The sequence below is a fragment of the Silurus meridionalis genome, chromosome 11, assembly GCF_014805685.1.
Source record: "Silurus meridionalis isolate SWU-2019-XX chromosome 11, ASM1480568v1, whole genome shotgun sequence".
NCBI lineage: Eukaryota > Metazoa > Chordata > Actinopteri > Siluriformes > Siluridae > Silurus > Silurus meridionalis.
The window spans coordinates 3086885-3104027 of NC_060894.1; the positions used below are offsets into that span (position 1 = coordinate 3086885).

Below are 17143 nucleotides of genomic sequence, written 5' to 3' on the forward strand. Positions count from 1 at the left end.
CTAATAACAAACTAAACTTGAGATATGTATCTTACGTGTCACAGTGCTCATACTCCAGCCTCGATATAAAGATTGTTCTTTTGAAGATATATATCCAGAAATATTTTTATATATCATAGAAACATTATGATTGAGATATGTCCGGAGTGTTAATAAAGTTCACCCTGCATTTTATTTTCTTTACACATCAAACTGTCAGATTATCTCCCAGAAATCATCTTTAATTAAATCAGGATGATTACAGGACAGAGAAGATATATTTTTATAGCAAATGGTAAAACTTTTATTACTATTTTACTCTCAGAAAGTAAAAGTATCGCATTTGTAGAGATTTACAGTACCTGTCAAATGTTTTGAAACACCGTCTTTTAGGGTTTTTTTTTTTAAAGACATGCATGTTCCTTTTGTTTCTATGCACAAACTAGGACGACTTCTTTCGTCTTCTCCCATTAGGGGGCGCCACAGCGGATCATCTGTGCCCATACCCCCCTGTCCTCTACATCTGCCTCTTTCAAACCAACTACCTGCATGTCTTTCCTCACCACATCCATAAACCTCCTCCTTGGTCTTCCTCTTTTCCTCCTTTCTGGTGCCTCCATCCTCAGCATTCTCCTACTGATATACCCCATGTCCCTCCTCTGCACATGTCCAAACCATCTCAATCGGGTCTTCCTCACTTTGTCACCGAAACGTCCTACATGCGGTGTCCCTCTAATAAACTCATTTCTAATCCTGTCCATCGTCGTCACTCCAAATGAAGATCTCAACATCTTCAGCTCTGCTCCCTCCAGCTCCACCTCCTGTCTTTTACTCAATGCCACTGTCTCTAATCCATACAACATCGCAGGTCTCACCACAGTCCTATAAACTTTCCCTTTCACTCTCACAGATACTCTTCTATCACAAATCACTCCTGCTATCACTCTTCTCCACCCACTTCACCCTGCCTGCACTCTTTTCTTCACTCCTCTAACACACTCTCCATTACTTTGCACTGTTGACCCCAGGTACCTGAACTCCTCCACCTTCTCCACCTCTTCCCCCTGCAACTTCACCACTCCACTGCCCTCCCTCTCATTCACACACATTTAAAAAAACATAAAGGTCTGTGTGTTTCCACACTTTTCACAGGCTCTGTATATGGACTGGAATTGTGTTAAATGTACACTAAATGCTCCTTTTCTTTAAATAATAAATATAAATGTGTATGCTAAGGGTACAGCTAATGCTACCAATCCAGTGACAAGAAGAGCCTGTGTTAAAAAAGACACGATCTAATCACAGAAAACGGTATCGAGTTGTCTTTTCCAAGATTTATTACAAAGCACGAGTTTACGGAAATATTCCGCTTTTGCGCTTCTTACATTTCAAAAGTTTTTAGACAATTCTCAGCGTAGCGGTCGATGCAACATATAACTTTAGTAATTTTTCACTAATTCACCAACACATCTGTGGGAAATCTCCTTAATCATCAGCGTTTTGTCTGGTTTCCCCTGGAACGCTGCTCAACAGCAGCACTTTATTCTCAATCCTTCTAATGCTCAGGAAATACTTTCTCACAACCTTCTTCATCCTGCTTTGTCGAAAAGAAAAAAAGCGCTGCATTTGGACATGCTATACGAGCGAAATGTTAACCTTTGCACTGATTTATAGTGAAACAGACAATTAAAATGCCACACCGTAAAAATAGCAAAAAGACACTTAAAAGTGATAATAGTTTCTATTGCAACACACACCACAAAACAATGGGCAGAGGGTTCGTGCAAATGTATAAAGGTAGTAACTAATACTACAAATGAACTCTTTATAACACGATATTGTTTCACAGTAACTATAAAGTTTAATGTAAAAGAAGTTTTTGTTTAACAAACATGCAAGAAGTCTCCAGTGTCAGTGGACTGTAACAGTCTGAGAGGTTACAGGATTGTCTCTGTAGCATCACAGCAACAATATTTTAGTTTTTCATGAATAAAGAAGATCCTGGTGAATAAACGATGTTTATGGAGGCTATAACAGGAACTAATTTGAATAACAGACGTTCCATTGCATAAAAAAAGTCATTAATTCATTAATAAAACATCCTTAGCACTGCTAAATCAGTGTGGGTCGTGCGGTTGTAGGAAAATAACCCGCACCTGATGTAACATCAACCGTCCACCATGGGACATTTGAAATGCTTCAGGTTTAAATCTTCACATTCTGTCAGAGAAATTAATGTACAAAAATCACCTTAAGAGCGCCACTGAATTCACAGCTCATCATCAATAATCTCCATCAGTGGCCGGTTCCTTCAAATAGGTTTAATTAGGAAAAAAATAGGGGTTTTCTGGGTCAAAGCAGGAGTGCAGTTTACTGCGTAGGTTCTCTGGGGTTATCAGTGAATTCTGAGCCAACTGGGACCTTCACTGTCCAGGCGTTGAAATGAAAACGCTCAGACGCTCACGTCTCCATGGTTACGGCTGCGTTCTCCTGTTCTGTTCACAGTTCTCCAGCCCACAGTTCTCGCCATCGCACTGACACCGCCTCTGTTCAGACAGAAAAAAAAATTAATACAGAACTGGGACAATCTAATTATCTAATCTAGATCATTGAGCCCTGTTTTTACAAATGATTTGGTTGGATTTGGTTCATAGTAACTACAAGAATTTTTTTTTTTGTTTAGTTTGTAGTTCTGTGAGGATTTGCAGTTCCTTGTATCTGACCTTGATGGTTGTGTTTCGGAGGATGGCTGAGAGATCCGGTGCAGACCGGTCTCTGACGTGCGGGTCAGCAGCCGACTCATGGGGCATCTGAAAGAGCAAATCAAACAAAATCGGACTGTGATATAAACGTTTTTAGCATCACTATAAAAATATAAAATTCCGGTGAAGTATTTTTAGGGTCGCTTCGAAATGTTTTTCGCTAAAAAATTACGATTTGAACAAGTGTAACTATATCATAGACTTTAAGAACCAATCACATCCAATATGCACATAAAGCATCAGTCTGCCAGAAAAGGAGACGACGTGTAGACCAAAAGTCCTTTAAACAGGACGATGCCACAATTCAGTTTCTTTTCCCTGGAACTAAGAGGAGCAAACCTGATCCATAATGCTGCTGTGCACAAAGTAAGCTTCAAGAAGACGTTTGTTGAAAGGCAGGTACTGATAAAGGTGAGGTGAGAAGGCCTGAGGTGCAGTCAGCTTAAGATACTCCAACCCATGTGAAGCATATCTTCAGGGTTATTATCATGTTGGAACAGGTTTAGGTCTCCTAGTTCAAGTGAAAGGAACATTTTATGGCACTGCATCCAGGGACATCCTGCATATAATTGTGCACGGCTGCAGCTATCGATTATTTTAGTTATTTAGTATTCTACCGATTATTCCATTCGTTAATCGAGTAATTGGGTAAGAAGCACTTTTTCTTTACTAAACAGCAATACCAAATATACACAAGAAAACAAGACGGGTCTTTTAAAATGAACAAGTGATTTGTATCCTTTTTAAGTAAAATTTTTATTGCTGAAATTGAACACAAGGATATCTGTGAAAACTAAACCCATTTAGTGCAATTAATTGCCATATAACATTAAAATGCAAATACTAATATATAAATTAAAAATCATAAATAAAACTATAAAAATCAATTTAAACGCACAAAATGATCTCAATCTTTGGAAATCTTTTGTCGAATCTTCTCCTCGCCCCTCGCTGTTTTCTCCCCGTTTCTCCTGCTTTTTTCATTCTGCATCATATTCTGTGTTTACTTGGTTAGAGCACTCCAGAGTTTAGCGAGTGGTACATCAGTTATAATGGTCCGTGGGGAAACACAATGCTCTGTGTGTAGTTAAATGAGCTAAACAAAGCATTGAGGCAAATATAATATAATTTAAATAATTAGCCTCAATTTTATTGTTTTTATTCAAATTACTTGAGTTACTCAAAGAATCATTTCAACCCTATAATTGTGTGCTTTTAACTTTGTAGTAACAGTTTGGTGGAAGACTCAGATAAAGTTGGAAAAGTCAATAATATTTTGTAACAGCAATTCGAATATTGTTGCTCTTCTAATTATTATTATTATTATTATTATTATTATTATTTACCAGGACGAAGGATGCTCTGAACAGGTAGCTGAGAGGGTAGTTCAGCAGGTTGATGCAGGACGCAGAGTAAAGATCGGCGTATCGCAGCAACTGGCTGGCAAACAGGGTTTTGGTGGAGCCATTGCGTAGCAGACTTCCCATCTTTCCATAGCACAGCTCCATCGCATATGTCACCATCTGTGAATCACACACACACACTGAAAATCTGAAACCATCTCCAATAAACTGATCACATGAGTCATCTATGTGCAGGGTACAGAAAGCACCTTAATCTTGTTTTGGATAAGATTCACATCCGATCCATTTCCGAGGTCTGAATCCCTGGAATGACAGTAAGCATGGGATGAGTCTGAGTGTGCGTGTTAGACTTTTCTGCCATCTGCTGGCCGGTTCATGCTATTTGACACAGTGATACTCACTTGTGTAGCTCGGCAAGGTAAATGTCCAGCTGCCTGAGCTCCTCAAACATTCCTGAAGAAAGCATACACAGCTCATTTATAACTCGGTACAACCAAGTTACCTCTGAGCAGTCAAACAGAAACTTCAATTGGTTTACATTTACAGAATTTGGCAGATGCCCTTATCTAGAGTGACTTACATTTATCTTAAACTAAACTAAACAGTTAAGGGTTAAGGGTCTTGCTCAAGGGCCAAGCTTAGTGGCAGTGGGATTTGACCTCACGACCTTCTAATCAGAAGTTCAACATCTTGAGCACTGAACTAGCTTTTTAGTGTAGCAGTATAACAACCATCACAACTAGCCAGCATAGCTACAGCTGTGCTATTTTCTGAAACTGGAATCTACAGACCGCATGAAAGCTCGCTTACCATGTTTGTCCGTCCACACTTGGACCTCCTTGACCAGCTCGGGAACCACCAGGAAAGTTTTCCAACCCTGACGCTTCTTAGACTTCAGAATATCCCCGAATATGTGGTCTCCCACATAGAGGATATCTTTCCCTTTCACGTCCAGCAAGTCACAGACGATGTCTGAGGAGCCTGTCATCAAGAACATCACCGGATCAAATGTAAAAATGGGAATATGTGTGAAGGGTAGAACAATTGTTTGTCATGCTGTTAACCTGAAGGACGTTAAATAAAACGTAATCATTAATTTGTTTAGTACCTCCGGAGTAGACAGTGTCTTGCTGCAGTTCTCCTGTGTATGTCCCTATTTTTAGCTTCCCTGTGTTCTGATACACACATACACACACACACACACACACACACACACACACACACACACGTTATCTCATGTTAAAGGTAAAACATTTTTTCAACCAGCACACAAACAGGGTCTGGAAGAGTAGTCATACCGTGTCCACTTGTCTCAGCACCGTCCCCCCAGCGAAAAACAATGGCTTCCTTGTGTCCACCACCACCAGGTCAAAAAACGATCGCCAGCACTTTTTTGGGTGCTGAGAAAAATATATACAGCTTATTTTATCTTAAACAAATGCAGGAAAACTTCTTTCATGTTTCTTCAAATTTTTAATATAATAAAAAGAAAAATCTGTTTAGAAAATCTATATATTTAATTTTAATGTATTAGTGCTGATGTGGCGTTTTTCTGTTGTAAAACTTTTACATTTCCTCCATATTTTACTCAACAAATATAAGGTATTGGGACACCTGTTTTCTGTTATGTGAGGTTCTTATGACTAAACTCTTAGGACTCTTAAGTTGGTACACTTGAGGTTGGAAGAGAATTGTATAGGACGCCTTTGACGTGACCCAAACCTGTTCCATAATGACAATACCATGTGCACAATGCCAGTTCCATGAAGACATGCTTTACATGGGTTGGAGTGTGAGATCTCCTGCTATAGAGCACTGAACACTATTGAACACCTTTGGGATGAATATGAACACCTGTAACTGCACCCCAGGCCTCCTCACCTCACCAAATCAGCACCTGACTTTACTAACACCCTTGTGGCAAAATGAGCACAAATCTCCACTAAATGTAGTGAAACATAGTGGAGTGGAAGTTGTGGAAAGTGCTTATAGTCAGGTGTCTACAAACGTTTGTCTATATAGTGTAGAATAGCTGAGCTGCATTATCCTTGGAAAGATTGTAAAGATGTTTTAGCAGATTTTAACTAACAATGGACTCATACTCATAAATGTTGGATTGGATTCTGCCAAATGAATAAACGTAAGCATGATGCAAATGTAATAAAATGTAAACAAAAAAAAACATAAGATGCATTCAGATTGATTAACTTATTCAAGTAAAGGATTTCCTACCTTCGAACCAGGTGGATAATCCAACAAATACTTCATGATGGCCTGGTTTGAAAAAGAAAAAGGAAAAAAAACACCTTATTTAAAGGGAGGAACTTAAATGTCTGAGTGAGGGTGCTGAGTTAGAACAATAGAGAACAATAAGAAGCTGATTTCAGGTCAGGTTTACTTTTTTCTCGAATCCTAACCATAAGACACTTACCTCAGTGTAGTTGAAATCACTGTTGGTGGCCAGGAATACCTTTGCAACCTTCTTTATGTGGGTCAGCATTATGAGGATACGGGGCTGAGAGAGAGAGAGAGAGAGAGAGAGAGAGAGAGAGAGAGAGAGAGAGAGACTTCCTTAGAAACTGGTTTCAATTAAATACAATACTTAAAACTAATCAGGAGCAGTAATTACACTACAATTAATGGCCCATGATTCAGTGTGTCACCTACGGCAGCACCAAGACCTTCAATTAACATCTCCACCTCATTAAACACACTTGAAAGATCATCACTTACATCCCTGATCACATATTTCTCCAGATTCTGCAGTGTTCTCTCCTTCAGGGAGCCCTGTAGTTCAGAAAAGAAAACCGCACCAGTCTGTTAGCAATTTATACGTGGTGGTACATACTGTACTGTACAGTATCATGCAGAAATGCACCCGAATATTATATTTAGTCATTGCCCTGCTTCTAAAATCACATTTCCAATTGAATTACAGGCAGTGGTGGACAGTAACAAAGTAAATGTTTTATATGCTTCTCACGTATCTGTACTTTACTAAAGTATTTGTATTTAGGGAGAGTTTTACTTTAACTTCACAACATTTCAAAGTCAAATATCTTTTTTAACTCAAATACATTTTGTAAAATCGGTCGTTTCTTTTTATTTATGAGGATAAAAACGTAACTGGTCGAGACACCAATCAGTGTCGAGTACGCGCTCTGTTTTAAACCGGTTTTGATTGGCGCTTGGTGTATCTACTCATCAACAACATACAGTTCAGCATCAGTTCAACAGCAACCAGAATGTTTTGAGAGGAATAAATGATGAAGAAACTCCTGACTCGAACTCAAAACAACACACGTTGGCTTCTTTTTAAGTAGTTGAAAAGAAGGTTTTGGGCTCGTGATTATTGTAATTGATATCAATCAGTGTTTCACTTAATATCATTCTATTAATAGATCAGTGTGCTGAGAGTCACAGAGTCTTTCCACATAAAATGATTTGATTAAGTAAAGAGTCTTGAGTACATCATAAGTACATTTGAAGGCAACTTTACTTGTATTTTTACTCAAGTGAAAGTTTAAAGGGAACATTTTTAGATTTACTGGAGTTTAGTTTTACTGAGTGTATCTCTACTTTAACTCGAGTACATGCTTTGTGTACTTTGTCTACCTCTGTCTAAAAGCCATGGAAATTACTACTCTTACTGAAACACAGCCAGTGTTTATGACTGAAGATCCTGCTTCAATACTGAACTCTGTTTTAGACTCCCTTTTACTGACTTTTCCTTATACAGACTACTAGGATAACGTTGCATGCTTAGGATTTTTGAACAGACCAAAGCACATGATAGCTAGTATTTGTTGAATTCAATCATTCAATCTCAAGTTTTTCCACACTTTCATTCAGGCTTTTGGTTTAATTCCTCTCTTATGAATAAGATTCAGCATTAAAATTGGAAGTGTGAAATCGAGAATAGTCATTTTTTCGAGGTTCAGCTCCATGCATGCATCAGAACAGGGTTCGTTTTGTTATCAAATCAACTACATTTAGGGTAAAGGGACTTTTTCTTCTTGACCAGATTATTGTTGTAATAATTAGAGGAATAGGCCTTGCCTGTATTTGTCATTAATCAGGGTGTGTGTGTGCATGATTGAGAGAACTTAATCTCACCGTGTCATGTATGAAATTCATTGCCTCTCGCACATCCTGGAACATACTTTTAAAAGACATGAAAAGGTCGCCGTGCCTAAATCCCTGCTTGCAGCTAGACAGAGGACGGAGAAAAGATTGACGTTTGTTCAAAATGTCAAATTAAAATGCAAATGTCATTGAATATATAGATTATAATAATGAATATATAGATTATAATAATGAATATATAGATTATAATATTGAATATATAGATTATAATAATGAATATATAGATTATAATATTGAATATATAGATTATAATAATGAATATATAGATTATAATATTGAATATATAGATTATAATAATGAATATATAGATTATAATAATGAATATATAGATTATAATATTGAATATATAGATTATAATAATGAATATATAGATTATAATATTGAATATATAGATTATAATAATGAATATATAGATTATAATAATGAATATATAGATTATAATAATGCAGTAGCATTCAAATGTTCCCTTCATTTGACCTAGGAGACCCAAACCTGTTCCAGCAGGACAATGCCCCTGTGCACAAAGCCAGCTCCATGGAAATATACTATACATGGGTTTGGAGTGGAAGATCACCCGCTATAGAGCTCTGAACCTCAAACCTATTGAACACCTTTTGTGAACGTGAACTCTGACTGCACCCCAGGTCTCCTCACCTTCACCTCGATCAGTACCTGACTTCACAATCACCCTTGTAGCTGAATGAACACAAATCTCCACAAGAACACTCCATAATCTAGTGTAGCATCTTCCCAGAAGAGAACAGCAAAACTAAATGTGAAATGGGAAGTGCAAAAAAAAAAAATTTCCAATCTGATGCTCGAGTGTCCACAAACCTTTCTCCATATAGTGTAATTCTTTAAATAACTGAAGTATCAAATTATCACTGAAAAGCCAAGATGTTCTAGAAATGCAGGGTTTGATCATATCCAGTTACTCACTTCTGGTATCTGGTGGTGTTGGTAAAGAAGTCCACAAGGCATGCGTACAGGTACGTCTCTGTTCAGAGAAAGCATTGATACAGTAATAAGACAACAATAACAAAACAACAACAAAAAAAAATACTGCACCTTTAATGATGGCCAGTGTCCCAAAACAGTTTCACAGAAATGAACACATTTCGAATATACATTTTAGTGACATAAATCAGTCCCTGTAATTGTATACATAATAATTCAATTACGTTCCAGAGATAAAGCATTTATAAAGTTGTATACACCGATCAGGCATAACATTACGACATAACATTACAATATTGTGTTCTGAAAAAAGTCCTGATCCGTCGAGCATTAACAGCATTAACGTCTTCAGCAGTTTGAGCTACAGGAGCTCGTCTGTTTGATCAGATCACACGGACCAGCCTTCGCTCCCCACGTGCATTATTATGCCTCGGCAAACCAGGACCCTGTCGCTTCCATTCATTACAGTTTTGTCATTGATGAAGAGTGCAGTTACAATCCAAATCCATTTTTCATACTACATTGTTCTGTAGATGTACAGTAAGTAGATAAAAGTTTACACTTTTTTTTGTCTGTTAATCGCCTATTTGCAAGGTACATATAAATCAGTTTTTTTTGCAGATTAACAATATAAAGTGTGTAGAAATGTCCATTCTGCTCCAGATAACTGACTCAATGTCCATTTAGAAAAGCGCTATAGAACTAAACTTGGACTTGAAAACTAACTCATACCAGCACCACACTCTGTTATATCGCGGTTACTGCTGTGCTGAGATCTAATGAGAATAATATTTATCTGTGGTTCTATTGTGCCCTATCCATCCAATATCCTGAGCATTATGTGTATATTATGCTCATTTTACTACATGATTGAGTGTTTTGTGAGCAAATGAAAAAGCTCTTGCTTACCTGAGAGGTTAAAGAGAGTATTGAGGATGTATAATCGCTCTGTGTCGTCTCTCTGGATGAATCCGTTGGGGTAGTACTCCTGAATCTCCGTTCTGCATTTTAGAAATAAAACAATCATCAAGCCCATTATGTACATCTTATGGATCAATATTGGGTCACCAGCCGTATGTGGTTCAGCCCCAAAATGTTATCACAATCTTGGAGGCATACAACTAAATAGAAAGTCTTTGGATACAGCATGAAATTCTCTCTACACTTGAATTAGGAGACCCAAATCTGTTCCAGCATGACAATACCTCTGAGCAGCCAGCTCCATGAAGATATGCTTTACATGGGTTGGAGTGGAAGATCTTGAATGGCCTGCTGTAGATCTCTAATCTCAAACTTTGGGATGAATTGGAACATTCTGAAGATTGAAACATCTTCAGTATTCAAGTGTAAGAACACAAACCAAAGATTTTTTTACTGATATCAGTAAAAACTATACAGTGAAGCTGAAATGCAATAAGGAGTTTGTTCACAGTGACAGTGTGGGTAGCTAGGCAACAAATTAGTTGTTACTACGTCCCCATACTCTCATACTCTTTTGTTTCACACTCAATAATCAAAAGAGTGCATACTTTGAGTTTAAAATGTAAGTAGGCAAAATTCAAGGTTCAAACCAACAGTCTTTAGATTTGGACATGGAAAACAATTAGTGTCAATTATTTTTAAATCTGGGACAAAAAACCCAGCAATCTAAAATCACATTTAATTATTTGTCACTTGAGGCTGGAACATTTACATTAGGACTGGAAATTTGTGAGGTACACTCAGTTTCGCAAGGCTTGAAATAAAACCCTTCCAGCTGTATATGTAATAACAGCTGTTATAATTGAAAAAAAAACATGCAATTACAGTCAGTTTTTTAAATTAGAATTAAAATGAATTTAGAAATGAAATCAGTTATACACCATTGCTTTCAAACTGAATTAGAAAATTCAGACTGGAATTAAAAAAACATTTAAATTAGAATTAGAATTGACTGTTTTCTCATTAAAACCATTACCAAATCCAACTTTAAATTCTGAAATAAAACTCTGTAACCTGAACTTTCAAATTGAAATGAGAAAATTCCTTCCCTCACTTTTTCTTTGCCTTAAACAAACTACACACCTACAACTTTAACAAAATACACACACAACACACTCTGCTTATCAGCTTCCCAGCTTCCACGCAGAGACCCGTCTACAACTACTTAACGCTCGGTCGCATCTAATCCGACCCTGAGAGGATTAAAAGATGTGCAACTGGATGACTTCAAACATTTAATGTTCAAAAACTATTTTGGGAATCCAGTGTTCATGCTGATAATAAACCAGTTTGAGACTTGACAACAGCTTATAGCACTTTGTTCCATATAAGGAGATCTGTTCCACATGCTAGTATGTGCTTTCATATGGCAGTACGAAATATTTCTGGAAAATATAGCACAAACAACCACCTACACACACATGGAAAAGAAATTCCCACTAAAAATAAACTGTATGGTGCTTCTCTATTACATCCCGAAATTATTTGATCTTACTAACCTATGTCCTCTCTTACACTACGCCATACATCACTGAAGGACCAGGTGAACTCTGAGCGAATGTATTAAAGGTATAGGAGTTGTTATTCACACCACGTTCACTCAGCACACACTCGGATCTCACTCACCCTTTCATGTAAACAAAGCCGTGTGTGCACACTAGGATGTTTCCATGTGCGTCCACCTTTAGAAGATTCCCGTAGGTCGTGTCATACACCAAACCTCTAGTAGAACAACAGGTAACACAAAGAACATGCAGGAAATTACAAAAAAAAAGAGACAGACAACAAACTAAATGAATAAAATACCATGGTATCTACTAGCACAGCTAGATCCACTCCAGTTGGAGTACAACACCTAAAAGATGTGACAAAAAAGACATTTATGCTAGGATGTCTACAATTTGCCTTGAATAAAGATTTTATATACAGAATATCGGCAAAAGTATTGGAACACCCGAATCACAGTCATATTTTGGAAGCAAACAATTGTGTAGGAGGTTTTTGGGATGCTAGCATACATTTTTTTTCTTGCACTTGAACTAGGGGACTCAAACCTGTTCCAGGATGACAATGCCCCAATGCACAAAGTCAGCCTTATGAAGATATGCTTTACATGGGTTTTAGTGGAAGATCTTGATTGGCCTGTTCTAGAGTTCAGACCTCAACTGCCAGTGAGCACCTTTAGGGTGAATTGAAACACTGACTGCACCTTAGGCCTCCTCATCCCACCTCAATTCCTGACTTTGTGGCCGAACAAGCATAAATCTCCAGAAGAACACACTGAGAATGTGTCTGTGGAGGTTTGTTCTCATTTAGTCACAAGGGTGTTGGTGGGCACCTTCCTTAAAGAGTGGGTGGGTGGTGGAGGTGGTAGCTTAGTGGTTTAGGCATTGGGCTCTGGATTGGAAAGTCACAAGTTCAACACCCAGCACCACTGGGCCCCTGAGCAAGCTCCTTAACCCTCAACTGCTCATTTGTAAGTCACTCAGGAGTAGGGCATCTGCTTAATGCCACAAATGTAAATGACAATGATTGGCGGTTACTATAACAGCAAACAAAGACTAAATGTGGAATAAGTTAAAAAAGGACACACAAATCTCATCAAATCGCATTAGTATCTGACTAATCATTACCCTGTTAGTGTGACAATATTAAAGTCTGAATTTCTCTAAAAATTCACTCTCCATGATTCTCAGACACCCCTACCAGTTGGTTTCTTGGTAACTGAATACACATCTCATTTACACAGGTATCTACACATGTTTACAAAACAGATAAAAGCAAAAGAAGAAACCTAGTTAAATCCATAAATCCAACACACTACCCCCCAAACCTGCCCCAGCCCCCGTCTCAGCATTTTCACTCATTTCCTTACTGTTTTTTTCCCCCTATCAAACAGTAGCTTTCAGTAGCCATGACAATGTTTGCTAGTGTGCTAAGAGTCAAACCTAACCAAACAAACATCACTAAGTACTCACCGTGTGGGGAACGTAGGGTCGTATGTGTATCGCAGCAGCTCATGTGGATAGCCAATGGATACCAGTCTGTCTCTCAGCATCTCAAAACCCAGTCCTTCATATTCGGGAGATTTGTATACTACATGGGAAAAGAGTGAAGTCATATATGAAGACATATATTCGGCACAAATTCATTATTAATTCTTCATAGCTTTAGGCACATTCTGTCACATTTTTGTCACAAGCCAATTCTCGCTACGAGACAACAGCTAGCGATCAGGGCGGCTAAAGAATTTCGAAATTGTAAATGTAATTCATTACTGTACTTAAGTCGCATGTCTGGACTTTACTAAAATGTTACTTTTAACTCAACTACATTTTGCGAAATTAGTCGTTCCTTTATATTTATGAGTGGATAAAAACACAGCTGGTCAAGCATGCAGCAAGAACCAATCAGGGTACAGTTTTGAACTTGTTTTGATTGGCGCTCGGTGGTATTTATTTAGCATGAACATACAGTTCAGCATCAGTCCAACAGCAAGCAGAACATTTTGAGAGGAATAAATGATAAAGAAACTCCTGACTTGAACTTACCACAACACCCGTGCCCTTATTTGCAAGATTTTTTTTAAGTAGTTGAAAAGAAGGTTTTGGGTTCATGATCATTGTAATAGAAATCAATCAGTGTTAATAGACTGTTGTGCTGAGAGTCTTATAACATTCAAGTCTTTCCACTTAAACTGAGTTGATTAAGTAAAGACAAAAATGATAATAGGAACATTATAGCTATAATAAATCATAAACCTTTGGTTACTTAAGTACATTTGAAGGCAAATACTTCTACGCAAGTAAAAGTTTAAAGGGAGCACTTTTACAGACTTTTACTGGAGCAATATTTTATCGAGTGTATCGCTACTTTAACTCCAGTAAATGGTTTGTGTACTTCGTCCACCACTGCTGCTGTTCATGTTGGAAAAAAACACTGTTTTGCCCTTTACTGCACATCAAAGTGGTACATGATATGACTAGTGTTGATGTGAGAGAGTAAACCCTCTTTCCTACCCAGAGATCACTGCCAACCCATGCTCATAGCTTCCAGCTATGTAAATCATGTTTGTTTGTGTTTGTGTTTGGGCACTACTTGTAGTCTATAAGAATCCAATGAGAAACCGTACTCACCAGCAAGAGTATAGTCCATGTCGAAGCCAAAGCACTTTATTTTCTCCAGAGTCACACTCTTGTTAACGAACACCCTACAGTTAAATCAAAGACAAACGAAAAAAACTGCTTACTGAGAAAGAATGGGCCATATGGCGTAAGTAAATTTAGAGCTTGTTGCAGTTTTATGACTGGTTTGTGCAACAACAAAAAAACAGACATAAATGATAGAAAGTTTTTTTTTTTTTGTGCAAAACTACACATTTTTATTCTTTAGATACAAAAAATAGTGGATGGGATGCCTATGTGACAATTTATGTCTCAATAGCAGGAAATGAAGTCTTTTACTTCTCATAGATCCACTATATGAGCGAAGGTTTGTGGCCAACTAAAAATAAGATTGGTATGTGCTTTTTATACATTTAATCACATTTTGCCCTATAATAACCTTTGCTGAAGACAACCTGTACAAGAGCATGACTTACTGGAAACATGTCTTGTGGTTTGATGAGACTAAGATCAGAGACTAGGCTTAGATGGTGTCCAGCATGTATGGTGACACCCTGGTAAGGAGAACCAAGAAAACTGTCTTGCCTTCAGTGGTGGTGGTAGCATCATGGTCTGGGGATGCATGAGTGCTGCTGGTGCTAGCATTAAACTGGCTACATTAAAAGGTTAAAAGCATCTTGTTCTATAATATTTTTGTGTACACCAGAATATCTACTTTTATTTTCTGACATTTCAAAAGGAGCATAAAGAAATAACACTGAGATTATTTGGCACACGTCATTTTCCTTAGTTATCAGTCTAAATATTTAATGAAAATGATTCCACATGTTCACACTGATTCGGCGAACGCTTTTACTTCAGCCTTGTTCTACTCTCGTTGATGTGCCTCATATCAGGACATTGCAGTCATGTGGTTCTGCTTATCAGCAACCTCACACACTGTGACGTCATCACAGTTTGCGTGAGATGAGCATTTAAGGAATTGCGTCATCTATGGAGGAGCACGTCGCATGGGGGTCTCACACACACACACAAACAACAGCATTACTACACCCACAGTGTACTTAGTTTGCCAACAGCATGACTGAAAATCAGAAGGTGAACTACTCAGTTTTGGAATCCCGTACAGCTCTGTGGGTGTTTCTGCAGATAAAGTGTGTGAATGTTATGATATTAGAAATGACGACATCTCTGTTAAACCGGAGTTAAAGGTGGCACACTCACAGCTGTGGAGCAGCTCAACGCATATAGAGTTACAGTTAATATTTTACCATGCAGCTCCAGTGTCTTCAACTGGGCAAACTCAGTCGAGCTGCAGGCCTTCGCTTGGACGTTTGGTGAAAAACAAAAAGATCTATTTCCACTGCCCATTTTCAGATCCCATATTACAACAGAGGCAGAACCCAAGCCAAGCATTAATGACCCAACTGCTGCTCTCTGCACTTCTAGGATTCAACCTTACAACCTTCTGAAGGTTCTGTGACACCAGGAAAACTGTGCCAACTACCATTCGTGCCAGTGTAATGAAGATGAATCGCATTCCTACTGCCATAAATGCCGTTATCTATTATTCACAATTTCACAAACTATTCAGAACCGTTACAAGAACCACTGAGGCAAGACGAAAAACGAAACAGAAAATGAAGTGTAAATCACACTAAAATGCCTCAACATTAATTTTGTCAAAAAAAAAAAAAAATCAATCGTCAGGTTGAAAGGTTTCTTTCCTACATTCTGAGCAAAATCAATATCCCTGACTGTGTAACTGTGGTCACATGGGCGTTAAACACACATGTTCATCATGCACAGATTCAGAATTACAATATTAGTAATTATACATCCAATACATCCATCAATCAGTAATTATACATCCAATTTTTTTTTTTTTTTTTTTTGGAAGCGCACAAAACAATATGGACAAAATAATCCAATATTTTATTCGATCTGGCCATTATTTTTCTAAGAGTGTGTTTATAGTCAATTTTATTTATTTAGAATGTGGCTGACAGACAGAGAACCTTTAAGGGTTCCTGAACCCTGAGAACATCAGTGGTTTAATTTAAGATGATTGAGATATTGTTTTGCAAATAATCTGCATAAATTCTACTTTGAGTAGTCATGGCATTATTATTATTATTATTATTATTATTATTATTATTATTATTATTGTTATTATTATTATTATTATTATTATTATTCAACGATTATTATTATTGATTAATTAGTATTGAATTCTAACTATAATGATGAGTGATGTAGTCAGAGCAGATAGACATATTGCTCCCCTGTCATTTCTCCTGTAAACTCACACTATGATGTGTGCACAGACAGACATACAGGCAGACAGACAGACAGGTGTATTGTCTCTTCCTCACCTGTTCTGGAGGTCTCCTTTCCCCGCGTGAACGTCCATGTGCGCGTCCATGTTCATGCGCTCGCCCCCGTATTCATCCATGCTGCTGTGTCTTTGATGTGTCCCTCTGTGTGTCTCTTTTCTGTCTTGTCCCCTCCAACCAGCAACTCCACTATTTAAACTCAAGCATCACGCCTGCCTGGACGCTCACAGCGCGCACGAGCGGATGAGCCCGGACCACGCCCACCGGCCACGGACCACGCCCACCGGGCAGGCGTCACGCAGGTATCAGCTGAACACACACACACACACACACACATTAGGAATGTGTGCAAGTGTGCGTCAGTTAGAAGCTGACATTTGAATCACGATGCATAGTTTTTAACATATTTAAATCGGTAAAAACCGAATTATTTATATATAATTATTAGTAGATGTGCATTACTTTATTATTTTACATTATTATTTAGAAAGTGA

The 17143-nt window shown here is 37.9% G+C and overlaps 1 protein-coding gene across 1 annotated transcript; it reads right to left on the reverse strand.

Annotated features, from left to right (window-relative positions):
* Positions 1 to 1817: 1817 nt before the first annotated feature.
* Positions 1818 to 16878, reverse strand: nt5c2l1 (5'-nucleotidase, cytosolic II, like 1). Its single transcript, XM_046861940.1, has 18 exons — positions 16689 to 16878; positions 14326 to 14399; positions 13168 to 13285; positions 11816 to 11911; positions 10118 to 10209; positions 9191 to 9248; positions 8222 to 8315; positions 6839 to 6892; positions 6537 to 6620; positions 6338 to 6379; positions 5404 to 5505; positions 5214 to 5280; positions 4916 to 5086; positions 4507 to 4558; positions 4354 to 4408; positions 4088 to 4264; positions 2703 to 2789; positions 1818 to 2525 (listed from the first exon to the last, which is right to left on the reverse strand). The coding sequence occupies exons 1-18, from the start codon at positions 16766 to 16768 to the stop codon at positions 2454 to 2456; spliced, it is 1575 nt and encodes a 524-aa protein (XP_046717896.1). The 5' UTR covers positions 16769 to 16878; the 3' UTR covers positions 1818 to 2453.
* Between the last annotated feature and the right edge of the window lie 265 nt (positions 16879 to 17143).

Coding starts and splice junctions, on each gene's coding strand:
- nt5c2l1 (XM_046861940.1), bottom strand. CDS start 16,768: ATGGATGAATACGGGGGCGAGCGCATGAACATGGACGCGCACATGGAC. Junction 10,210..11,815: donor GGCTTTGTTTACATGAAAGG/GTGAGTGAGATC, acceptor TCTAAAATGCAG/AACGGAGATTCAGGAGTACT. Junction 5,506..6,337: donor ATTATCCACCTGGTTCGAAG/GTAGGAAATCCT, acceptor TATTTTTCTCAG/CACCCAAAAAAGTGCTGGCG.